Genomic DNA, 26,325 nt, shown 5'->3' on the forward strand with positions numbered 1-26,325 from the left:
AACAGAGTTAAGCAAATTTCAAGGTCATATATTTAAGTAGGTGCAATTCTAAACAAATGCTTAAGAAATTACCTAAACAGTAAGGGTTATTTCATTCAAATCAAACAAGTACAACCAAAGTTATGGTCGTTCAAAAATATAAAGATGCAACATTTTGTAAAAATTTGATGCCCTATATTTAGAAGACCTGTGGTCAGAATGTGCAAAAAACATCAATGTAATGTCCGGGGCCACACAGGAACTCGCTCACAAATTTATAATGAAATCGCTGATGGTAAGGTGCAAAACAGCCGATTTTTGTTCGATTTGACGTGGAATGCCCCGAGGACCTTTCGTTTGGTATCGCTTTTGTTTCCGTAGCTCCCTTATTTACGGAGTTAGACAGGGGGGGGGGGGGCGAAAAACGCCCCCCCCCGGGCTGCGGTGGTTGGGATTACCCCCCGGGCCCGGCCGGGTTAAGGTAACTTAGGTCAGCTAGATAATATGTTGCAGCTTAAGAATGTCGATGGTATGTGATAAGGTAAATTTAGTGCCGGTGGTAAGGACGATGGGACAAAAAAAAACAAGAAATAAGTTTCAAAACATCAGCCTCTTCTATTCCATTCAACGACCTCTCACTAACTCTTTCACGGTCTACAAAAATCCGCAAAAAATATAATACATTGCAGCAAGTGTAGCACAGTTATGCTCTTATCGATAGCTCCTAGCCTGTACGCCATCTGTCACGCTCCCGTCCCTTCCCTCTCCACGGGTATGCCGCACTCGCCCCGCGCCCATCCCCACCGCTCACCTCCTCGATAAAGAGCAGCAGCGTCAGCCTCTGTTTGTAGTTGTCCGGGCCGAGCTCGGAGGCCAGGCACGGGTAGTTGGCCAACAGCCGGTCCCCGTCCATCGACAGCAGCCGCGTCGGCAGAGGGTACGGCGGCAGGCGGGCGCTCACGAACGGCGCCGGCTTGAAGGCCGGCTGTCCGGGCACCACCACACAGCTCTGCCGAGCGTCCAGCGAGTCAGAGTCATAGCCGACGGCAGCGCGCGCCCGGCGGCGGCTCGGCGCCGGGGCCGACAGCAGCGCCGCGGACGGGTCCTCCACGGTCACACCCAGCCAGCGGCCGATACGGAACGCGCCAAAATCGAGCAGGCAGAGCGCGCGCGCGGCGCCCAGCAGCTCTGCGCGGCACTCGACCGTCACGGCCCCGCTGCCGCCGGCGGGGATCTCGGCACAGTCAGGCGGTGTCACAGAGAACTGACCGCCCGCGTTCGAGAGCAGCCGCGCCGCCGCCAGCGTCACAGGAGCGCCACTCGCGTTACGGACTACCAGCGTCGTGCGCCGCTGCTCGCCGCACTTCAGCTGTCCGAACTCGCCGTCGCCCGTCACAGACACACCCTGTTTGTCGTCTAGAAGGTCGGCGGAGAAGGAGGCCGACGCGGCGGGCGGCGGCGCGGCGGCCGGCGGCGGTCGCAGCCAGGCACGCGCCTCCAGTGCCGCCACTCGCACGGCCCGCCAGTTGAGCGTCAGGCCGCGAGGCGTCGACTGGGAGCTCTCGACGGCGGAGCAGCGCACGCGGTCCCCGCGGCGCGGCAGACGCGCCAGACTCCACGCCGACGGCAGGAAGTAGATCTGGGAAAGCGGGTAGTGGGGCGGTTAGCGAGGTGTTGACTGTTGATACGTCAATTGAATGATAGCGATGCATGATTAATTTAGACCGCAATAGCAGCGTCCCTAGGTAGAGCCAAAACCAGCAAATACATCATTAGAAAAAATCGATAATATTTACGACTGAATCAAACATACAAAGTTCTATGAGAATGTCATATATCAAACTCTGATCATGTTTGACATGTAGCTGTCCAGGAATTGCCTAAGCCTCGAAGCAGGAAACTGAACATAACATAATATAAACATAACGCTAAGGCTTTAAATCGATGACATGGGACGGGCCCATGGTTGCATTCAATGTCAGCATTTCACAAGTCTACAGCTATGACACCCATATTCCCCGATGGCAGAGATCTGATTAGCGCTACACACCTGATTATCGACGAGTCCGAACATGGGCTGCTCGTGGGCGACCAGGGTAACCTCGCCATCCACCTCCCAGCGGCGCAGGGGGCGGACCCGCACCTTCTGACCGCCGGTGACCTCACGGGGGATCGGGTCATCACTCTCCAGCTCCAGCCAGTCTCCTGTCGATGGCGGGAGGGGAGAGGGCAGAGTGAACGTGCGGAGTAGAGGAGAATGGAAAGAGTAAGGAGGGAGAGCTACTAAAAAGGAGACGTGCTAGAAATCGTAAGCAATGAAGACAAAATGAAAACCCTTAAAAACATTTAGTTTTGAGCCAAATGGTAAATTTCCCGGTAGAACAATAGCATGAATACTAGGGCAGAGCACACGTTCGTTCTCCTTAGTGCTATGGACCATTTCTGATACCTAACATGCAAAAAAAGAAACGGAAGGGAAAATAAGTCCTTTCTGAGCATGATTTTTCAGAAATAACAGGAGAGTTATATGGTATTCCGTATTTCATTCAGCAAGAAAAGAGGACGGACAAAGGCCTAGTCGCACCACGCAGACATCGCTCAGCCCTGTATTCAAATCCCGACCGGACGGCCTCTCCTCCCCTGCGCGGTTCAGTACGGTACGGTACAGTACGGTATGGTACGGTACGATACGGTACGGTACGGTACAGTACGGTACGATACGGTACGGTACAGTACGATACGATACGGTACGATACGGTACGATACGGTACGATATGGTACGGTACGATACGATACGGTACGATACGGTACGGCACGGTGCGGTACGGTATGATACGGTACGATACGGTACGGTGCGGTACGGTACAGTATGGTACGGTACAGTACGGTACGGTACGGTACGCACCTTCTGCGGGCAGGAAGTCGACCTCGGCGTCGGCCTGGCGCAGCCGGTACTCGTCGTCACGGTCCGCCAGCACCAGCACGTCCCCCTCGAACCGGCGCACCTGCCCCACCACTCTGTTCTCGGCCGGCGCCTCCTCCGCGGCCGTCCCCCAGTCGTCGTCACACACCTCCACGTGGATGGCCAGCCAGGCGTGCTCCTCGTCTCGGCGGCGCGCCTCCCCGCGGACGCGCTCGCCGACCTCCGGCTGGCGGGGGCCGCGCACGGCCGCCGGCTCGAACCACACGTCGCCGGAGACGGTGCCGCCCTCGGGCGACACGCTCAGCACCGAGCCCTCGAACCAGCGGCGCGCGTCCGTCGGCCGCGGCTCGTCGGCCGGGAAGAACTGGTGCAGCTCGGGGCGCGGCGCCGCCGACTCCGGCGCCGGCGCGCCCCACAGCCACGCGCGCAGCGTCGACAGCATGGCGCGCGGCTAGAACGGCTTGGTGGCGTACTTCCAGTCCGTCTCGGAGAGGTAGTCCAGCTCCTTTTTGAGTCGCTTCAACCGCTTCTGGTGGTCCTCCTGACGAGTATCCGACACCTGCTTCTCCAACTGTTGGGACGGACAGATGCGCAGCACTCAGCACAGACTTGTGACAGGCGGTGTCAGCTATTGTGCACCTTATATTAAGCTGTCCAAAAACAGTTTCAAACAAAAAATCGCGTGCAAACATCTGTGATAAGTTATCTACAGATAATGTAAATAATAAACCAAATTATTACAAATGCATTCAAATATATTCAAAAAGACACACAAAGCTTTCGGTTCATGGAACCTTGATCACTGTGCATTTTTGCACAGTGATCAAGGTTCCATGAACCGAAAGCTTTGTGTGTCTTTTTGAATATATTTGAATGCATTTGTAATAATTTGGTTTATTATTTACATCATCATCCAACCTGTCATGGATACTCAATATCTACAGACATAAAAGTCGAACTATAATCACCCATTCCCAAGACACTTGGGGACAACTACCCCCCCCCCCCCCCCCACACACACCGAAAATGGAGCTGCAAAAATGGAGCACGTAGGAACTGCAGGAGATTTAATCCCCTACAGTTCCTACGTGTCGTAACACTAGACTTACCTCCTGCTCAAAAGAGTGCCGCGACTGCACAGCTGCTGCGTCTGAACGCTCCTGCGACCTCTGCTCCGCCTGCTGGGCCGGCGACGACAGCAGCAACTTCCGTGGAGCCAAGTGGTCACTGTCCATTGTCACCTGCAACCATCAGAGCCACAGGCCTGCAATCAATTACCAAAACCGTCGGGCATTCAGATGTAATCAATCAGCGTGTGTTGGGGTTGCCGTTAACCCAACGGGGAAGATTATCCCGCGCCCCACTGGGACTCCTGGACTTCCACGCCCTGTGGGAGGGGGGGGACGGGGTTTGAACACCCCTTTTCTAACTTGGCCCCTGGGACACGTAGCGACATACTGTAAGCAGCGTTCGAAAGGCCGTTAAAATAGTGACGAAATTACATTGGTAAATTTAGGTCAGGTCAAGGGTCAGGTCATCAGAGGTCACCGTAGGCCAAATTTCGCCGATTTTCAGGGCAAATGTCGACAATTTTCAACAAACCGGCGCATAACTCGGAAACGAATAGAGCTACCCCGGAAAAGCACATTTGATAGCCCGATTAACACTCTTTCTGATTAACTTCTCAGATTTAACCTAAAGTCAACGGTTTTGTCTGCAGGGGAGAAAAAAACTGCCAAAATAAACGAATTTAGCGGAAACTGTTTTCTGCCGTAACTTTTGACCCAAACCTAGCACGAGTTTACTTTTACCGGCATCGTGTTCCTCAGTCCTCTAGTCAGGTCGCGTCGAATAAACTATACTTTGACCTTAGGTCAATTAGAAAACTTGACCTCAGGTCAAGGTGAAGATCTGACCGGGAAGTTCGTTGTTTGTTTGTTGGGGGTAAGTGGCGTGCCGACTGCAAGGTCATTTTGCGCCCATAACAGAGATTTTAAATACGTCTTTACTTACTTGCTTACTTACTTATGTTTTATGCTTAGGAAAGGAAAGTAACGGTGAAATTGGCTGCGCGGATAAAGGAAAATATGCTACCGTTATGGATCCAGCGCGAGTTATCTGAGAGAAGATCTAAGCGAGTCACTGTGGGCGCAAGATGCCAGAGGTGCCAGGTGGTGTGACCGCATCCGGCGGCACGTCAGCAGCACGTGGGCCACTGTGAGTTGCTCCCCACAGTGGATGCAGTCGTGTGACGTGCTGTATATCGGTCGATCCGTGTCGTCGAGCTAGACACATCTAAGGTGGTTTCATTGCTTTAGAATGCCCCTATCAAAAGTTTTTAGCAAAAACTGCTGCATACCTTTCCTAACCTGACTTGACCTCATGAACATCACGGATGTCATTTTCCAGTTCAGTGTGTCATGTTTACATGTACCTTACAAAACGATCTATCATTCATTGTAGCTATGGCAAACATGGGAACTTTTTCCGAGGTGAGGTTACTTGAAGTGACCTAGAGTGAGCCTGGACCTCACCTTGAAAGACATTTGTCTCAAATTTTCGTACCATGTGCAAAAGCGATGCATGATAAGGTGTGCTAAAATAGGCGGCCCTCCGTTCCACAGCTATTGAGATATTTGCAAAAAAAAAAAAACAGAGTGGGTGTTCAAACACCCCCAGCAGGGTGCTGGTTAGCAGAGCAGGTACGAGGGCTTACGTAGGTATTGGTGATTTTTATTGCCTTCATTAGTTTTATCACAATTTAATGAAATTGATGGTGTTTTTACTATGTTATTACTTACTTAGTGTACAGGGTGATTTTTTTTACTTGTTAAAAAGTAATGAGGTTTAGTGGCGTCAAAATGCAAATATATATTGTAAAATTATATACCAGCATGACGAGCATTCTGGGACATTTTGATTTCATGCAGACACGATGTGAAGGAACGTCCATCGTGTATTTTACTTGTGCTTGAAGTTACCCCCTCTCTCACCGACACGAATCAGCCCGCCTGAGCACGTGTTGAACAGCACCATGGACTCCCATGCTCATTAGGCGGACTGAAAAGGTTCCTATCACCCATTTTCAGCTCTGCCAGATATTTCCAATATTTTCTTGTTATATCTGCCATACCTGGGTCCAAAAACTAGAAGTATAGAAAGGGCAGGTCGAGGATTTTGCTACTGGCGGCCCTGGTGGTGTCTGATTCGCTGTTTTTGTTTCTCCCTGAAGACTGATTCTTCAGAGGATGCACATACGCCAGATGGACCGTTTGAAGGTTATTTATGACTACAAGCTTGTTCGTGCATTATTTAACGTCTTTCTGAGGTATCCCCTTGATGATCGTATGCTTCGAACTGCCTCAATGCTTCAAAATCATCGTTTTGTGTCGTTCCTTACTGAACGGCGGTGGACCATGCGTGCCCGATTGGTGGGGCATTTTCAGGCTCCACTGGGGCCGAGGCCTTCGGTTAAAAGGGACAAATCATGACACCATACAAAATGTCCCAGATTTATCTATCACGTGCATTGCTTTTTTGCACAAGATTTTTCGATTTAGGGACCACCATTGACGTTTACTTTTTAACAGTTAAAAAAAAAATCACCCTGTACTTACTTATGATGTACAGGAATTTTCATGACATCAATGCCACGATCAATGACATCCATGACAATATTATTGCATCAGTCATTGGAGTCATCAGTCATTGTAAAAAATGGAAAAGAAATTAATCATTTACATGTCACCTATAGATTACCTATCTTAGCCAATAAAGTCAAAAAATCAAGAATGGGGTTTATAAGATCGTCAGATTCTTGTCAGAATCTGTCAATGCCTTAGCGGGAAAAGCTCATTCACCAGACTGGAAAACATCCTTAAACTACGCCGGACGCCCGTGAGAGCCTCATGCGCTGAAATTCTGAGTAAGCGATTTTGCGCTGAAATTTTTGCATGATTTGCGCCCAAAGTTGGGTGCCTATTTGTGCCAAAATTAAGCCACTTTAATTTAAAGCATTTGTGCACGTCTGCCGTCCAAGGCTATATCAACCAGACAGGGCGACGAGCGTTCCGGGGCCTTGGACGCTTTCCCATGTTTGAGTGTCTGAATTAGTTGATCCAATACCACAATATGTACGTGTAGCGCACTGTCACTGTAGCATTGTGCCGTGGAACAAGGCCCGGGCCGAAAGTTCTAAGGGCTGTTCACGGGCCCTGTGTGCGGTCGGACCGCACACAGCCTCGAAGTTCCGCCCACTTCGTCCCTACGTCAGCCTTCCGTCACCGCACACAGCGATCGCTGTGGCCGGTCGGGACCGGCCACAGCGGACCGTCCACCGCACGCAGCCGTGACGTCAGAACCGCCTACCCATCCCCTACCCCCACGCCTGCTGGACGCACCTCACACACCGCACGCAGCAGTGTGCGGTGCCCGTGAACACCTCTCTGGTGCCACAAAAATCGGCGGAGGGTGTGTTCGAGGCTGGTCGGTGCGAGGACAGACCCCTGCGGCAGGCCAGCTCGGAATGGGCGGTTCCGGCTCCGTGCCCCGTTGACATCCGCGCGAGCGCGTCGGTCTCGGAGAAAGTGGTGAATCCACGTGACAGTGGCGAATCTTCCTGTACGCCGATGACACCCCAACACTGTGTTCCGGCGGTACGAGAGCGGAGGCCAGGGACCGGGCTCAACAGGCGGCGGACGCCATGGCGAAGTGGACCCGCGACTGGAAGATGCGGCTGGCAGGAAGCAAGACGCAAGTTTTAGCCCTGTCGCCGCACTACGTCGATGCCCGTGACTTGTACATCCACGCAGACGGGGCGCGAGTGGACGCTGGGAGACACCTTCACCTTCTCGGTGTAACCATGGATCGGCAACTTCCCATGGGTGAGCACTTCACGCGCGTCCGGAAGAAGACTAAGCCAGGGATTGCACATCTCTGCAAGATGACCGGGCGCTCCTGGGGTCTGCGGGAGCCACAGCTGCGAGTAGTAGCCAATGGCTACGTCCGCGATGCCTTGGAATACGCGGCGGCTGCATAGCTCCCTGCTGCGTCCGAGTCCCACCGCCCACGTGGAGCTACTTGAGATGGAGATGCGCGCGGCAGCCCGCGTTATCATCGGGTGCCCGTGAGCACGCCGAGGGATCCGCTCCTCGCGGAAGCCGTTTCGGTCCCCGTGAGAGCACGCCGGGACCTGCTCGCTGCCAGACTGAGCTGCCTGGCAGTCTCACAAAGAAGCGGCGACCCACTGCGCGCGGTGGCCGAAGCAACGGCCCCACGGCGGCTCCGCACCACCACCGGCTGGCGCGACACGGGGGCGCGCGCCCTGGTGAGCGCGGGCGTGCGAGATGTACCTGTGGAGGAACGATTGCACGTCACCATCTCGCCGTGGATCGATGACACCAGGGTCCAAATAAGACTCGACATCGGCAGCCACATCAGCCGCACAGCACCACCCGACGTCCGGCGGGCGAGAGCGGAGGAGCACTTGGCCGCCCTCCCAGACGACGCCGTATGGGTATGGAGCGACGGCTCGGCGGAGGGAGGTGTCCGGAGGGAGTGGAGCGCTGATAATCCTCCCCTCGGCCCTCAGGCGAGGAACACGAGCTCCGGCCTCCGAGCCCCTGCAGGCAAGATATGCAGCAGAACCCGCGCCGACGGCCCGAACTGGTGGCGATCCGCGGGGCATTGGAGATGCTGCTGCAACTGGAGGGCGGCCCGGCGGTGAGCCCGGTCATCGTCTGCGCCGACAGGCAGGCGGCGCTGGCCACGCTGGCGAGTGGGGCTGGGGCCTGGGAGCCAGGCGACAGCACTCGGCGCCGCCGTATGGCAACTGCTCCTGACGCTCACGGACGGAGGACGCCGAGTCTTCATGCAGTGGATCCCAGCGCACTGCAGAATACCCGGCGATGAGAGACTGCGGACGTGCTGGCTAAAGAGGCATCCAGCCTGTCGCAAGACACCGTCCCAACGGACGTCCGCTCTATCGTGAAGGCCGTCGGCCGCTCCGCCACCAAGGCATGGCGTCGTAGCTGGCCAGACGGCCTCTTCAAGATAATAATGGGAGACCGGATGCCGATGCCGGTGCTCCTGGAGTCTCGGGACGAGGCGGTTAACGACCACCAGCTGCGGGCGGGACACTGGAGCCGCTCGAAGAGTTATCTGCACAGGATCGGACGCCGCCCCGAGCGCGGCTGTCGTCAGTGCAGCGACCTGGCCCGCCCAGCGGCGCGCTGCCTGGTGTGCCGCGAGGGCCCGGACACGCCAGAGCACGTGCTGCTGAGGTGCCCGTACTTGGCTGGCGCGGGGCTCCGCCTATTCGGCAACATTAGACCGGGCCCTACGCAGCTTCGGGACGGCGGGGCCGTGGCGGCCTTGAGCCGCGGCTACCTCAGTCACCGAGAGCCGCTGGGCTACGGTCGGCCGTGAGCCGACCCGAGGAGAATAACAACAGCAACAACAACAACAACAGGCTGGCAGGCGCCAGCGAGGGCCGGGCACCGGAGTCGCACGTGCTCTGGCACTTCTTCTTCACTTCTTCGTGTGCCTCTTCTCGGCACACGAAGCAAAGCGCAGCGGGGCACCGCTTGTCCGGTCACTGCTGGCACTCCGCGCATATGAACCGCCCGGGTCAGCGAGCGGACATCCGAGGACAGGGAGGCCGCTTGTTTTGCCAGGCCATCAGCGCTCTCATTTCCCTCGATCCCGCACTCCGCAGTGGACAGGAACTTAGGCAGGAACCCACTGCAGGATTACTTCACAAGGCTCGACGATGTTCAATAAGCTCCTCCATTATACCTACCTATTTCCACGCTGAGCATGGAGGCCCCCTGGCCCTGGGCGTTTGCCACTCCGCTGAGTAAACTCAGGGCGACTCATGAGTCATGAGTCGAGGCATTCGACAATTGGGGTGGGGGACGTCTCATCCCTAACCTTTCCAGAGCAGAGCCACCCGCAGGGCAATTCCGCTGCTAGATTGACCAGAGTGCAATAAAACTAAAATTTGGTGACTGTCATTCGCTGAAGATTACACAGCCGCCCTGCCCTGCATGCCAAGAACTTTCAGCGACCACGATGCGCTTAATTCAGTGCATACATGGTTACGCCAGACATGCCCAGAAATCTTTGGTCAAATCCCACTACTATGCCGGGCATATTTGGCACAGCTTGTAAGTTTCCACTCAATCTGACCTTCAGATAACTACCTATTTCCCTCCTATTTTGCTTTCTCACAAATGAGATTAGTATCATACTGGTAGTAATATTCAAATCGGAAATATTCCGCTTATTATTACCCAATTATTATTCATCGCATGAAATTGAAATGGCAGCGCCACCACTGCGGCGGGGTGCCCTCCTAGCAGAATTCAGAACTCTAGCACTTTCTAAACATATCCCATTAAATTTACACATCATTCAAAAGAGCACTTCATTATGAAGATCAATTGACTGTATAATTAACGTTAAGTAATCACAGCTTACCAAATAAAATTTCCCCCAACAACCTACCGCGCCGTTTTCGTAACCCCTCCCTCCGATGTGTACAACATCAACATTCAGTGGTCTACAAGCTGCCTTGTTTACCGTTATTTTGACGTAATAAGTACTTGTTCGTGGTATATAAATGTTCAGAGTTTGAGGTTAAATGCTTTTTTAGGCTTATTAAGTAGTTTCAGGTGAGGTTAAAATGATAATGTTGAGGTTTAAGGGAGGATTTCATAATGTTTTGTACAAAAATAAAACTACAAATGCGTCATAGAACAGCTGCGAAAATACTTTTTATGACGTCTACAGCCAGAAATGTCACATGATTTCATTCGCACCTTGATTCTCACCAAAGCCCACCCAAAGCGCCCTATTTGTGTTGATAGGTGTTTTTTTTATTGATATTGATATAGGGGGATCGGGTGTCGTTACGGTCGGAAATATTTAATATTTTAATTTTGCTGCTATGCTGCTGCTTTCAGAGGTAAGTGGACTATGCCCTGTGACTTCTTTTCTGCCCGAATTAATACAGGTACATCAACATGCCGCATCAGTCGGGGAAACTGGTAAAATCTGCTATTTTTAGCAGTCTGCTATTTTTAGCAGAAATCTGCTAAAAATGGGTACGCATGTGACGTCATCGTACCCAAATGTAGCAGATTTGGGTACGGCCCCATACAAAAGCAGATCTGCACCCTAATTGAAGCAAATGCGCATCAAATGCCTGGCAGATTCATGATTAGAATAGTGCTAAGAATGTCCTCTGATATTTTTGTTCAGATCCGACTATTTTCAAATAATGAATTTGAAAATAGTCGGATCTGAACAAAAATAGCAGAGATCACTCTCAGCACTATTCTCATCATGAGTCTGCCAGGCATTTGATGCGCATTTGCTTCAATTAGGGTGCAGATCTGCTTTTGTATGGGGCCGTACCCAAATCTGCTATATTTGGGTACGATGACGTCACATGCGTACCCATTTTTAGCAGATTTCTGCTATAAATAGCAGACTGCTAAAAATAGCAGATTTTACCATAGTTTCCCCGACTGGCATCCGCCTGAAATAAAATGTGGAGGCAGTGGAGGCTATTTCCTGTTATTTATAATTTCAATGTTACCGTAGCATAGGAGCAAGGCTATACATGGGAGGTACATATGCAGATATTAAAGTGAGATAGTTCTGGAAAGGTTAGGTGGTATCGGTAACCCTGGCGTCACCGGTAGCTTTTTCGTTTGAGGCTAAAGTTTCCTGTATCAGGCCGCCGTGCCAGGCCAAAGCATGCTGTGCCTGTGACGTCACTGGGTAAGAGAAGATAACGTAAAGAAGGACTCAGGCAGACTCAAATCGACTCAGGCAGACTCAAACTGACTTGACCGACTCAAACTGAGTCTGATTCAGATCTACTCAGTCTTAGACTGACTCAAACTAACTCAGACCGACTCAATTGACTCAAATCGATTGACTCAAAATGATTCCGATCGACTCAGACAGACTCAGAACGACTCAGGCAGACTCCAACCGACTCAGGCAGACTCAGACCGACTCAGATAGACACAGAATGACTCAAACTGACTCAGGCCCACTCAACCGACTCAAATCGATTCCGATCGACTCAGACAGACTCAGAACGACTCAGACAGACTCAGGCAGACTGAAACCGGCTCAGGCAGACTCAGACCGATTCATATCGACTCAGATAGACTCAGAACGACTGAAACTGACTCAGACCCACTCAACCGACTCAAATCGATTCCGATCGACTCAGACAAACTCAGAACGACTCAGACAGCCTCAGACAGACTCAAGCCGACTCAGGCACACTCAAACTGACTCGACCGCTCGAACCGATTCAGGTCTGATGATTCAGGTCAAACCGATGGGTCTGTCTGAGTCGGTCTAAATCGGTTTGAGTCGGTTGTGTCGGTTTGAGTCTGCCTGAGTCTGTCTGAGTTGTTCTGAGTCTGTCTGAGTCGATCGGAATCGATTTGAGTCGGTTAAGTCGATCTGAGTCAGTTTGAGTCGTTCTGAGTCTATCTGAGTCGGTCTGAGTCGATTTGAATCGGTTTGAGTCGGTCGAGTCAGTTTGAGTCTGCCTGAGTCTGTTTGAGTCGTTCTGAGTCTGTCTGCGTCGATCAGAATCAATATGAGTCGGTCTGAGTCAGTCTGAGTCGTTCTGAGTCTATCTGAGTCGATCTGTGTCGATCTGAATCGGTTTGAGTCGGTCGAGTCAGTTTGAGTCTGCCTGAGTCGGTTTGAGTCGTTCTGAGTCTGTCTGAGTCGATCGGAATCGATTTGAGCCGGTTGAGTCGATCCGAGTCAGTCTGAGTCGTTCTGAGTCTATCTGAGTCGGTCTGAGTCGATCTGAATCGGTTTGAGTCGGCCAACCCTGAACGAAAACATTGCCGGTGACGCCAGGGTTTTTGCACCCCCCTAAGGTTTTTCGCGAATTACTCGCGCAAAAAGCGGCCGATCGCGACGAAACTTTCAGCACCCTCGCATTGATCAAGTTTACACCTAACCTGAAAATTTCATGACCCTGACTCAAATAACCTTTGATCTGTGACCTTGTTTCTGAGACCATGTCTGGCCGGAATCGTGATTCGGCATGTGTCGGTCGCCATTAGCCGCGCATTTGCAAGCTTTTCGTGGTTTCAAACGTTCAAACATGTGATTTGATGTTGCTCCCATGCATTAGAGTGAAGGTCAATTTCACCTGAAGGTTAGGTCAGGTCATTCATCTTTGGTGACCTCGGTTCACTTTTCGAGTTTTACATGTTTCTAGGCTAGTTGTTGGAGCTGAATTCGAATTTAGCAACCATTTGAACATTTACGAAGTAGTTTTGGTGTCTTCGTAACATGTTACGAAGCTGTCGGAGGCAGTTGACACATACTACGAATACCCGTCACGACCCCTACTGGTTGACCTGACCTGACCCAACCTGGTCAAAGTACTTAAAGGCATCATCTGTGAAAAAAATAACACGATATTCGTAATCAGCAACCCGAAAAACCTCATAGCAGCCACACTTTACGACTTTCTAACAGGTCCCGATTTTCCCGACTTTTGGGTCATTGACCTGACCTGGAAGGTCAACCGATGACCTAGGACCTTAAAATTGGGTATCATCAGCTTCCTCTCGTGACGGGCAACACGCTCGTTTTTTTTTTTTCGCGAAGCTCTAGCTCTATCAGGGGCCAAACGCGAGGGGAGGGGGTTGTACCAACCAACCAACCCCCCACCCCCTTGTGCCGTCGAAAAACGCAAAATGGCCTGTGCCGGCGAGGGTTAAGGACCTAGGTCATTGGCTGACCTTACTGATCAGGTCAATGACCCGAAATTCGGGAAAATCAGGACCTGTTGTAACATTGTAAAGTGGGGTTGCTATGTTTTTTTTCGGGGTGCTGGTTACAAATTTCATATTATTTTTATCACAGATGATGTCCATGTATTTAGGCCAGGTCGGGTCAGGTCAGGTCAGCCAGTAGGTAGGTGTCCTGCCAAGTGTTCATAGTAAGTGCCAACTGTCACGCACAGTTTTGTAACATCATGTTACGAAGTACCAAAACTACTTCGCTCATGTTCAAATGGTTGCTAAATTTGATATCAGCTCCCAAAACTAGCCCAGAAACATATAAAGCTCGAAAAAGTCAACCGAAGTCGTCAAGGTCTGTGACCTGACCTGACCTGACCTTCAGGTGACCTTGACACCCACCATAATGCATGGGACCAACACCATGTCACATGTTCGAACGCTTGAAACCACCACAAAAAATATCTGCATGTGCGCGGCTTATGCGAGCCGACATACGTTGAATCGCGATTCCGGCCAAACATAGTCTCGAAAAATAGGTGATTTGGTTCAGGGTCATAAAACTTTCAGGGAAGGTGTAAAATTGAAAAAAAAAACTCTGAGGTACTGAATGTTTCGTCGCGATCAGCCGCTTTGTAGGCGAGTTATTCGCGAAAAACAGAGAGGGGGTCCGTTCGACCCCCTCCTCCATATAGGGGCGAGGGTTTGATTAATCACTGTTCACCTGGGCATTGGTTACATATAAAGATCAAGCTTATTACAAACTTGGCTTTTCCACGAGCTTGGATGCTAAGTTGCTGGAGTATGAGTGGCTAAGTTCTCTAACTAATAGCTCTACAAAAGGTACACAAGTTAACCACTCTATATTTTGCTTTCAGAATGAATATCACGAAGTGAAGGGCAAGGGTGGCCATTCTTATATCCTATGTGAAAGGATGGGAATGTTCCCGAACATCCATAAGGTTAGTGTGAAACTGTTGTTTACATTTTGATTCTTTTTTTTTTTAATTTTTATTATCATGACCATCACGACCATCATAATCGCCACACCACACGATCAACATCATTCCCACCATCAGTTCCGCGACCGCACAGAACCACGTCTGTTCCATCAGTACACACGGTGAGACCAGTCCATCTTCGTTCGATATCATCAACAGACGTCACATCACCGGGCGACGCAGGCACTTTGTGCGCACATCACGGACGTCAGGCGCCTCTTACGGACCGCCCGCTGGACTGACGCGGCGCAGTATGTGACGACGTCACACGCGCGAGATTCCCGCACGTGACTCGCGAGACTGCCAGCAACAAACTTATGGAAGATGGAATGATAACATCTTCGTACGATAGTCTACCGGCACTGCCCCTTGTCCGCAACCGGTGACTGTGTCCTTATAAATACCATGCCTGCTGACACAGAGGGCAGTCGTGGGCTAAACCGCCCTCAGCGGCATTCAGCTCTGCTCCCTCCTTACAGGCGCATGTACCTAGGTCTACCAGCGTACACCTAAGCCCAAAAGAGTACATCTAAGCCTACAAGCGTACATCTAAGCCTTAGCTGACACAAATCAGATTGCGCAAGGATAGAGGTTACCGACAGGTGGGCGGCAGCGCGGGCCCAGCGAGGGCGGCGGCGACACGTCACCAGCGAGGGCGGCGGCAGCATAGCCCCAGCGAGGGCAGCGGCGACAACATCCCAGCGAGGGCAGCGGCGACACAGGCCCAGCGGGCTAGCTTGCGGCGGCGACGGCCACACGGGCTCGGCAGCGTCCAAGGGACGGTTACGAACACATAATGTGGGGCCGAATCAGTGGGTGAAGTGATAATATGGGCAAGGGGTGGAGGTCGGGGGGGGGGGGGGTAGGAAGAGGAGGGGAGGGGGTGATAGGTGTATGCAAGTTTTGAATTCGGGAAAATGTTGCAGGAAATCCGCTAAATTTTGCTGCTAAATTCTGATTTATTCTTCAAGAATGCCAGCTAATCTGCCCCACTTGGTCTCGTGTTTATCTAAAGTCTGCCGCCTGACGGCAGCGTTCTTCTCTACTGATGCTTCAGCTCTCAGTAGTGACAAAAATAGTGACATGCTAGGGGGGACGTTTATATACTTTGAGCGCAATATCACACGTTTAGCTAATGTTATTATCAATATCTTCAACCTATCTTCGCTCGGGAGACGAGGGAAGAACCATGTTTCTTTTTTTGCATTCAAAACAATGCTAAATGTGGATGTTAAGTGTGCTTCAACCTCTTTAATAAAGCGCTGCACCACATCGCAGCTCCACAACACATGTAAAAGAGTTTCATCTTCCATTTCACAAAAAGTGCATAATGGACTGTCCGCTTTTCCGATACGATATAAAAATGTATTCGTGGCTACTATTCGGTGCACTGTTCGGAAATGGAAGATTTGCAAATAACTATTTTTGGTTGAGAGGCGTATGTCTCTCATGGTGCCAAAGTGCATGTCTCCCACATCTCTCACCCACTTTTGTTCTACTTTAGATGGTCTCTCTCTTTGTTTCGCGTAGAGTGCCGTGACAAGGCTTTTGTAAACTATTTTCGATATCTTTGACTTTTCGGAAAGTAACGCAATTTTGAAAGGTAGAACTGGTGCCTCTATCCGTTGTTTTACGTTTTTAACGTCAGCTGGTATGCTCCTCATAAGAGAAGAGTAGCATAAGAACGTCATTTGTATATTATACATGGAGTTGATTTGTTCCCTTCTGTATAGTAAGCCCGTCTCTTTGCAAAACAAGTCCGCTATGAACCGCAGCCCTTTTCTGTCCCAATCTCTCACAAAGGTCTTTTTGTACTTAGTGTTGTCCGAAAACCATATCTTATCGGAAAGAATTTCGTCTCCATCTGGTATGTAGGCGGCAGAAAAATTTGCCCATTCTCTTACTACGTCTTTCCAAAAGTTGTTCCTCGTCCTTTTTTCTAGTTCTTTTAGCTTTGTTGATCCGAAGCATACGAGATTTTCTATTGGGGGTAGTTTTAGTTTAGCAATGTTTGCCCATGTCACCTGACTGTCGGCACAGTAGAGCCTTTTTACCCAGGTTGACTTCAGGCTGGACAAAAATGATCTAACGTCGATCATCTTTAGTCCCCCGCACTCGTAATTTTGCACAAGCCACGACCTTTTGATTTTATCTGGTCCATTATTCCAAACAAAGCGAAAAAGGATACTGTTAATTTTTCTTAGAACCTCGTCGCTGGGGTTAGGTAAGGCTGTTAGCACATGCACGAGTTTTGCAACCAACAATGACTTTACAACAGTTATTTTCCCAATTAATGTTAGGTTTCTTCTGTTCCATTGGGCTATTTCTTTACTTATCTTTGGTAGAATCGTTTCCACATTAATTGATGAAATATTTTGATTTGAATTGCTGAACAGTATACCAAGCACCTTAAGTTGGCTCACGGTGCTCAGTCCGAGATTAACTATAGCACTTGAGTCAACCTCACCAACTGGTAGGCATTTCGTTTTTTGCACGTTTATTTTCAAACCGCTCACTCTCGTGAACTCATTTAGCTCATGCAACGCACCTTCTAATGAGTTCGAATCCGGACTTGAGCAGACTATAAGGTCATCCGCATACTGAGAGATTCTTACCTCAAGACTGCCTATACGAATTCCTTCAAAGCGCGTGGAACATTTTAACTGATTTGCGAGGGGCTCCATTATTAAGTCAAACAAATAACCAGAAATTGGGTCACCTTGACGGATACCCCTACTCATAGCTATTTTTGACCCGAGGCTTCCTTCTAGTACTATCCGCGAATTCAGGTCTGGATTTAAATAGTGAACACTTATTAATTTCCGGAAGTATTGGCCGAAGTTGTACTTTTTTAAGGCCTCAGTCAAAAACTCCCAATCTACTGTATCGAATGCCGATTCAAAATCTACTGCCATGATGATGCCAGCATCTTTTGTGCTGTTTAAATGTTCAATAACATCGTACAATAAACGAGTATTTTCACCTATGAACCTGCCAGGTATATACGCTGTTTGGGTGGGCGAAACTATTGTGTGAATAACCGTTTTTAATCTGTTCGTAATTGCAGCTGAAATTATCTTGAAGTCAACGTTGAGGAGCGATATCGGTCTCCAACCTTTTGGAGAGTCTGGGGCGACGCCGGGCTTGGGAATGAGAGTTACAATGCTTTCATTATGAGTAACCAAATTTTTATTCTCTTGTAATCTTTCTAACCAAGCTCTGTACAGAAAGCAACCAATATATGACCAGAAATGTTTGAAGAAGTCGGCCGTAAAGCCGTTTGATCCTGGTGTTTTACCACTCTTCATACTTTTTAGGGCTAACTGCAGTTCATTAAAGGATATTGGTTCGTCTAACGCACGACTTTGCTCGTTTGAAAGCTTACATGTTATGTTGTTTTGTAAGTATTCATTAGGATTGGCATTGTTACTGTTCTTACTGTACTTATTTCTCAAGTTATCTGAAAAATATTTGAGTATCATTTCTTTATCAGTGATAACACCGTCGTTCGTTTTAAGAGCATTAATTGTTTTTCTCGTTGAATTTCTCTTTTCGAGTGACAAAAAGTATTTCGAGCATGTTTCGCCTTCTTCATGCCAGTTAACCCTGGATCTAGTAATGTGGCCCTGAATTTTTGGTTTACGCAGTTCTTCCAGAACCTTTTGTTTATCTTCTAAACGTTTAAGATTTTCTGGGTTCGGATAATCGTTTAGCGATTTTCGGATTGACATTATTTCATTGCAGATTTTCGTTTCCTTTTCTCTGTATTTTCGAGCCCTTTGCTTTGAATATTTCACAGTTTCCCCGCGAATTAGCATAAGTAACGTTTCATAAAAAAGATTATCATTTATTGTAAACTGAATGAATTCGAAGTTAACTGTATCAGACATGTATTTTTCCGAATAGACCGGTATTGCATACTGAGCAATTACATTCACTATTAGATCTTTGACGATTTTGTCATACGAAGCATCCGCAATCAGAGAGTCGTTAAACTTCCACAAGCCCGGGCCTCTTCTCCTTTGCGGAACATTTATGTGTAAGGTAATCATACTGTGGTCTGAACGATAGCCAGCGAGCATGGAACTCGAGACTGCAATATTTCTGAGGTGGTCGCTAATAAAAGCATTTTGATTTGATTCAAGCATCAGTACCTAGTCAGTACTCATTTATTAGTATAATCAGTGTTATTATATGAAGGCATCATCTATATTTTGATAAAGTAGCAGATTTATGGAGTGTCTTGTGTGCTACTCTTATTTTCCACCCTCTACCCCTCTGGGCTCTGCTCATTCAGTGCAGTATACAGGTTTTGTTTGTTCATTACTTCATTCTACTACTGTTTTGCAGGAGTTGTTTTCTGGCAAAGTGATTGCTGTCCGCTGTGCATCCACTGAAGCCAGTGCCAAGGAATGGCTCCGCCTGTTTGAAGAAAAAACCAAAGCATCTTTTTCTGTCATGACCACTGGGTCAGCAAGGAGTATGAATCCCTGGGTTCTTTGTTATGTATGTATGCATTAGTCTGATTATTTGACACTGTAGTAAACAGTTGCTATAACTTTACTCTAATGTTGCTGGAAATCTATTAACCCGCGCCCTACCGGGGGTGTTTGAATACCCCCATGGTTTTTCGTGGATATTTCAAAATAGCCTCGTGAAGCATGTTCACATGCTGTGAAAATTGCAGACCGAGGTCTTTCAAGGTCAGGACACTGGGTCACGTCAAGTGAACTCACCTCAGGGGGTCAGAAACAGTTCCAATGCTTGCAGTGGATGGATCACTTTGAAACTTTCAGTAATGTATAAAGGCAGCAGTATGCATCAAATGTATAACACAATTTTTTATATCGGTGACCTAATGTGAGATCAATTTTGTGACTACGGAAAAAAATGAAAGGCGCGTATTTGGACAAACATCATCCTAAACACTCGATAACACCGAGGCACAAGTTAAATATGACACTCCTTATCGGAAAATGACACCCGTGACCCCTGCTTGTGTGCTTTAGTCATCTCAGGTGACAATGGGTACCTATGCGACAGTTTTTCGCTAATAACGTTTGATAGAGGCATGCTGGAGTGAAAAAACATTTTCAATTTGTTCAGCTTGACAATATGGATCGGCTGACGTGCAGCACAGCCTTTTCCGGCCAGGATCTTGAGGTGGGGTCAGATTTTTAACTTGACCTTTCAAGGTCAAAACATACTTTATTCAACGCGTCTTGACGAGAGGAAGACGATGCCGGTAAAAGTAAGCTTGTGCGAGTTCTAAGAGAAAAGTTATTGCGGAAAACGGTTTCCGCAAAAAATCGTCTTTTTTGGCAGTTGTTTCCACCTGCAGGCCAAGCTGTTGACCTTAGGTCAAATCTTAGAAAGTATTTAAAAAGAGCGCTAATAGGGCTATCAAATATGCTTTTCTGGGGCGCTGTAGCTCCATTCGTTTCCGAGTTATGCGCCGGCTTGTTGAAAATTATCGAAATTTGGCCTTGATGACCTCTGGTCACTTGACCTTTGACCTGACCTAAAAGGAGATTGGAGCCATGTCATCACTATTTTTGACGCTCTTTCGAACGCCCCCTACCGCGTGTCGCTATGTGACCCAGGAGCTGAGTTAAAAGGAGGCGGTGTTCAACCCCCCCCCCCCCCCAGCAGGGCGGGAGCCCCAGCGGGGCGGGGGCGCGGGTTAACCCGCGCCCCGTAGGGCTACCGGCGGACCCTACCATCCGTGGGGGGGGGGGGCCCGTTTCGGCCCCCCCTAAGATCTCGGAAAGTTACTGGCCGATTTTCAAAATTCAAACGGCGTTCGATAGCCCCACCCGGGAACTACCTTGTGACCAAATTTCATTGACCTAGGTCAAACCGATGACGTCACAGGTCAGGTCAAAGGTCAGATTTTCACCGTTCACAGGCATTTCAAGAAATGTGTTGTGAAATCGAGGTAAATTGGTAATTTATTGAAAACCATCGATGTTACATTGTTCGTCACACACATACTTTGCTATCTGAGGTCACTGATACCAGGTCAGGTAACAGCGAGGTCAGGTCACGGGGGGTCACAATATGAAAGTGTCGTGTGATGCATGTTTTATGGTCCATTTTACATGACAAATGCGATTATGTGGGTTAGGCAGTCTTTGGGGCCAGCCTAGGTCACGTTTTGGTGAAGGTCAGGTCAAATTAGGTCAAATTTCAAAGTTGATATTTTTGCATAAAACGGGTATCCATTCGATGCAGCTCGTCACGGGGAGGCTAATGTTGGTCTTTGTTTTGCTCTACGAGGTCTAGAATTGCCAAAAATTTAGTTTGAAATTTTGACGTCATCATTTTTGAACAGTTTTTTTCGCTATAACTTGGCCAAAAACGAGGTATCGATCTGAAATTTGGTATGTTGATAGAAGACGATAGGTACTATCACATATATTCCGGTTTTTTTCGAAACTCAAACTTTTTGGATTTTTTGGCTAATATATCCAAAAAAAATGTTTTTTTTATTTTTGGGGTCAAAACTCAAAAATTTCAAAAAACCGAGATAGCAGTTTTGTAGCCCTGTCAATTCTACACCTTTTATGTTTCGATCATCTTTCTGTATCTTCAAAGCTGTAGGCCTGACAGGTCTTCTCGCGAAGGTCTTTTTTCGGTCGAAAATGACAGAACATGACGTCATTCTGACGTCATTTGTGGCCAACCTGTCATAGCCTCTGGAAAAATTTTTGGTCACAATGTGTAAAATTGATGCCCGGAGGGGTCCTGAAAGTTTGGTGGCGATATCTCCAGCCGTTTAGGAGATATCGACCGAAAAGGACAGGGGGGGGGGGGGGGCGTTTCGGCCCTCCTACGGGGCGCGGGTTAATTAAATCACAGACTTCGTTGTTTCTGTTTATTATAAATTTACATCAGAAAGGGTGCAAAAAGGATATAGTCACAACCTGTTGCCAGCAGTTCAGCTATTATATGTACAGTGCATTTTTTTTTTTTAACTTTGAAAGTCAAATAGCAAATTCGGCATTTTGCTGTTGGCATCTTTCCTCATACTCTGTGCATTGTGCATTGTTTCATCATTACGGAGCGAGCGAAGCGAGCGTAGTCTTTCCTTAGATTAACGGAAATTTCTGAGTATGAGCGGCCGGCCGGCCGGCCGGCCGTGGTCACGCTTTTGCGAGGCTTATATCTCAGCAACCACTTGACCGATTTACACGCGGTAATTTTTTTAGGGTAGCTTAATTCCTTCTACCAAGTATTGGACTATTCCCGATGCATGTGGGTGACCCCTTATGCACGTGCCACGTGCAAAACGAAGAGGTGTCAGTTTTGTAATTGTTGCAATATCTCGGTAACTACTAAGCCGATTGCGCTGAAAGTTGGCATGTAGGTAGGCACCCACTAGGCACTGCATATACATGTGCCAGAGTTGGGGTGCTGCTGCACGTGCGCACGTGCAGGGGTCGTTTCCAGATCTCGGGAACGGCTGGACCGATTGCGCTCAAATTTGGTACACGGTTAGGGACCGGTTAGTAGGGTGCCGTGCACAAGTCAGTTGGGACCCATTTTGCACGTGCGCACGTGCAGGGTGCCGCTTCCAGATCTCGAGAACGGCTGGGCCGATTGTGCCCAAATTTGGCACATCGCTAGAGACCAGTTAGTAGGGTGCCGTGCACAAGTCAGTTGGAGGTACCCCTCGCAATTTCGCACGTGCAAGGCCCACCCTCTCGCTCGCTCCGTTAGTCGCCCCAAAAGGCGTTATACTGGTAATATGTTTGCATTGTTTTGGCAGAAGCGGCTCGTGTGCCAACACTATGCTCGGCAAAAGCCTGGCAAGACTTGTAAAGCTTCGCCACGTGACACCGGATGCCCCGTCACCCTCGATATACGCGTACGCAAAGTGACCTTCCAGAAAAATGCCAAAAGCAGGTCAGTGCTCAGGAGTTGTTGATTTAAAATAACTTTTTGGGGAGTTGGACTTGATTGGTTAAAATACATTGGTGATCTATAGGTAAGTGAAACAATGCTGTTTGTAAGCATGGTGAAGGCCAAGTTATGTACTGTAGGTATTTAGAGCTATAAGGTATTTTAGTGTTTGGCAGGATCCCATGAAAAATGTAGAGACCCTAGTTTTTCATGCCGCACTAGGAGCAAATTCATTGACGCAATCAATGTTTCTCAGCATTCGGCTTTGCCGCCGTGTCATTTATTTCACGATCACCTCGGATCATGTGATTTAATGACGTTTTAACCGGCTGCAAAGGGTATGACTGGTGTATGACTAGCATGCCGTAAATACATAAGTGTATTTTGAACCGAAACGCGTGACTTGATTTGATAACATATGCCCACCAAAAAGTTAAATTGAGCTTATTTTATTTTGGCGTATTAGGCTGGCAGTAGCTGCAGCACGTTGAGTGGTAATTCGATATAGCGATTAGTGAATAATTCATACATAGATGATGTGGGAGGTATAATAGATTCCTGTCATTTTGTCTTGTAGTAGTGCCCTATTTTTGTTCCCATTTGGTGTGTGCCAAATAAAATAGAGTCTCGAAATCGTGCTTCCATGCAATAGCAAGGCGGCATTTGCTCTCTTTTTGGCAGGTCCAAGAAGCCTGACGCGGGCTATGCGCTTCAAGTGAAGGCTCGGGGCCAACACAACCACCCGCTGGAGACGGCGACGGTCCTTAAGTTCCGTCGGGTGAGCGAGCGCACGAGGGAGCGGATCGTGGAGCTGTTTCGGCACCACCACTCGCCGGCGACGGCGCTCCGAACGCTGAAGCTGCAGCTGCAGGCGGAGTACGGCGAGCGGTACCCGCTGATAGCGGCCGACCGCGGCATCCTGCCCGATACAAACTACTTCTACAAGTGAGCTATGTTAATCTAATGGTAGCTCCAGCATCGCGTCACTGCTTGGATGCCAGATATTCCTTTCTTGAAGATATGAAAAGAATAAATTTAAGTTATTCTGACGTAGGTACCCATTACAGTGTCTTGACGTGAGCCTCGGAGTTGGGGTGATCATACGCAATGAGACGTTGAGTCACGTAATTGATAGGACGTATTGTGTCATTTTTTTATTGCTATGCGCACTAAACTCGCTTTCCTCGACTGCTGTCTGGCGTGGCCAAAGTTTTATAGAGCGTGGTAGACGCTATGTTTATTTTGTTTTAATGCAAGTTAACAGCTGTATGATAAATAATCGATCTTCGATGATCAAGATAAATCATGTTTACCACTATTGGAGGAGTAACTGCTCGTTCTACGAATTCGGTGCGCTAAGTACTTGGTGCTTGATAGTTTGTAATTGTGACGCCAGTGGTTGCTGGATTCACATGAATGCAATAGTTGGGACGTCCCGGAAAATGAGGCATTTTTTCTTACAAATATCAAACTAGCATATCATTTTTTCTTCGTTCAGACTCCACAAGAAGTTCTTGGCTTCGGAGTGCGGCGAGCAGCGGACCGCGGGCAGTATTGACCAGCAGCCGACCGCGGGCAGTGTCAACCAGCAGCCGTCCGCGGGCAGTGTTGACCAGCAGCCGTCCGCGGACAGTATTGTCAACCAGCAGCCGCCCGCGGGGAGTGTCGACCAGCAGCCGTCCGCGGGGAGTGTTGACCAGCAGCCGTCCGCGGCAGTGTTGACCAGCAGCCGTCCGCGGGCAGTGTTGACCAGCAGCCGTCGGCGGTGCCTGACGGTGGCGACGACACGGCCTACCACGACGGCGACGACGGCGAGATGGAGGAGACGGATGGAGACGTGGAACCGAGCGCCAGCCTGTCTGGCCCGGACGACCACCTCCAGACCATGCGAGACGAGATAAAAGCTCGGCTGGACTCCTTCACACGCCGAGTGCTGAAATCAGCTGTAACTTCAGATGAGGTGGAAGACTGGCACCGTGCTGTCGTAGCTTTTGACACCAAGTTCAGCAAGATGTCAAAGGCTGCGCGGAAGTTGGCCTTCTACAACTTCGGTGCGGCACCCGGGGGACGGTCGGGCACCAGGACCGGCAGGAAGCCGACCAGCACCGCCGGGCGCACCTCCGCGACCGAACCCGAGTGTGTCCCGGCCGGCCAGTGGGCAGCGGTGAACACCAGTACACCGGCACAGCGGGTAGTCGCCGAGCCACAGAGTCTCAGCACCGTGTGGATCCAAATCGCCGACTTTGAAACGGTCAGTGGAAAATCCTGGCATAGTCATTTTCTGTATCTGCATCATTGTAAGCATAACGATATAAAGCTGGTTTGTAATTTCGTAAAGATGAGATATAGCTACCGTACTGAAGCCAGCCTTTTGAAACTTTCTTGAAAAAAGGCTCGGTAAACTGGGTAAAACGAGTACTAAAGGAGTCCTTTGTGCCCCCTTCCCTCCAGCACACACAAACTCGCGCCATGAATGCACGCTCATGACTACTTATATTTGTTGATTGCGTGATGGATATGTCGTCATATTCTGTCACCTACCCTGTACATTGGCGTGCTGAACACCCCCGGGATGATACTTCTGGAGACGCTCTCAGTATTACCTTTGCCCTTTGTGTATGCTGCAGATGGAGCAGTAACCGTGGTGTCGGGCTGACGATCGACTCTCGGTCGGCGGTGGCGGGCTCACCGGCTGGCCGCTGTGTCAGCAGGGCGACCTGCTGGTGACGGAGGCGCCCGGCGGCTACCCGGTGCTGCTGCGCGACCACGACGCGCCGGCGGGGCGGGACCCGGTGCGCCGCTGGAGCCTGGCCTGCTCCGACCTGGAGCGCTCGGTGGCCGTGTGGAGGAGCGCGCCGCCGGCCGGGCACTGCTCTCGTTCGGCGGCGACCAGGCCGACTGGAGCTGGTGGGGAGCGCCGCGCCTCTGGACCCGGCCGCCGCCTTCGGGCGGAGCGCGTTCGCCGAACGGACCGCAGAGCTCACCGGCGCTGAGGCACGGGTGCGTGTCCAGTGAGGTACCATGCTCACGCCGCAGGCCACCATGGGAGACGCCTGGTAAGGCGGACGTCAGCCGCGGGCGTAAGTGGTTGAAATGAAGTTCAGTGAAGCAGTTGTGCCTTCTATAAATCAGGACTAGAGCTCCGCGTGCTTTCAAGTTGTTTTTTTTTTCTAGCGTTTCAGACAGTTTTTAGGAACGAAACCGCCCTAGTTCTCGTGAATTGAATAAGTGAAGCACAATTCACCTGGTTGGGTTTGGGTACGTTGTTGTCTGCGTTGGCACGAGTGCCTTTTCCCGCTGGTTGCCAGGTTATGCTGCCGATCTAGTGTTGTGTTATTTATTGTCAAGATGTTCCAGTGCAAAGCGACAGGCCACGAGCAGCAGTAAGTGACTCGAGTCCGTTGACGCGAGTGGTCCAAGTGGTAGTCGTATGGCTGATCCAAGCTTCATTGAAGACGCAGATGCCCGACAGACCTGAGAGTACGTCTCACCGCGCCGACCTAACTGGTGGTCCTTAAGAAATGGGAGTTGGGAACATGTTTCCGTGTTGCGTTGTCATATTGATGAAGCTTAGGCTTGTATGTGTAAAATATCCTCCACGAGTCAGTAATGTAGCTCAATGGCTTTACGAAATTTGATGGAACATTCGGTCACACCGGCTGTCCCCACGGATCCGTGCTTCATCCGACCACCATCAGCCGCCTTTCAGGGATAAGAGGAT

General features: G+C 49.6%; 2 protein-coding genes across 8 annotated transcripts in view; one reads left to right on the forward strand and one right to left on the reverse strand.

The window, feature by feature from the left end:
* LOC122369084 (RNA helicase Mov10l1-like) overlaps nucleotides 1–10,444 on the reverse strand; it is a 21,349-nt gene extending 10,905 nt beyond the window's left edge. Inside the window, exons 1-5 of one of the 2 annotated variants that reach the window (XM_043343489.1) lie at nucleotides 10,409–10,444; nucleotides 4,012–4,143; nucleotides 2,885–3,473; nucleotides 2,030–2,184; nucleotides 791–1,618 (exon numbers count right to left, since the gene is read on the reverse strand). In XM_043343489.1, coding sequence (XP_043199424.1) covers nucleotides 791–1,618; nucleotides 2,030–2,184; nucleotides 2,885–3,344 — 1,443 coding nt within the window. In that variant the 5' untranslated portion in view covers nucleotides 3,345–3,473; nucleotides 4,012–4,143; nucleotides 10,409–10,444. Of the gene's footprint in view, nucleotides 1–790; nucleotides 1,619–2,029; nucleotides 2,185–2,884; nucleotides 3,474–4,011; nucleotides 4,144–10,381 lie in introns of both variants that reach the window. The other variant, XM_043343488.1, reaches the window with a different exon arrangement.
* A 302-nt stretch (nucleotides 10,445–10,746) lies between these two features.
* Nucleotides 10,747–25,751, forward strand: LOC122369088. Of its 6 annotated transcripts, none has more exons than XR_006254350.1 (6): nucleotides 10,747–10,868; nucleotides 14,577–14,660; nucleotides 22,471–22,607; nucleotides 23,286–23,549; nucleotides 24,103–24,855; nucleotides 25,232–25,751. XR_006254350.1 is itself a non-coding variant. In XM_043343496.1 (6 exons), the coding sequence occupies exons 1-6, from the start codon at nucleotides 10,851–10,853 to the stop codon at nucleotides 24,503–24,505; spliced, it is 1,062 nt and encodes a 353-aa protein (XP_043199431.1). In that variant the 5' UTR covers nucleotides 10,747–10,850; the 3' UTR covers nucleotides 24,506–24,666. The 6 variants fall into 6 exon arrangements, 4 of the variants coding, with proteins under 4 accessions (XP_043199431.1, XP_043199433.1, XP_043199434.1 ...); XR_006254349.1 differs by lacking the exon at nucleotides 25,232–25,751 and adding an exon at nucleotides 19,050–19,168 and having other exon boundaries at nucleotides 24,103–24,311; XM_043343496.1 differs by lacking the exon at nucleotides 25,232–25,751 and adding an exon at nucleotides 19,050–19,205 and having other exon boundaries at nucleotides 24,103–24,666.
* The last annotated feature ends 574 nt before the right edge of the window (nucleotides 25,752–26,325 follow it).

Source organism: Amphibalanus amphitrite, unplaced genomic scaffold (genome assembly GCF_019059575.1).
Source record: "Amphibalanus amphitrite isolate SeventyFive unplaced genomic scaffold, NRLGWU_Aamphi_draft 001005F_arrow, whole genome shotgun sequence".
Classification (NCBI taxonomy): domain Eukaryota; kingdom Metazoa; phylum Arthropoda; class Thecostraca; order Balanomorpha; family Balanidae; genus Amphibalanus; species Amphibalanus amphitrite.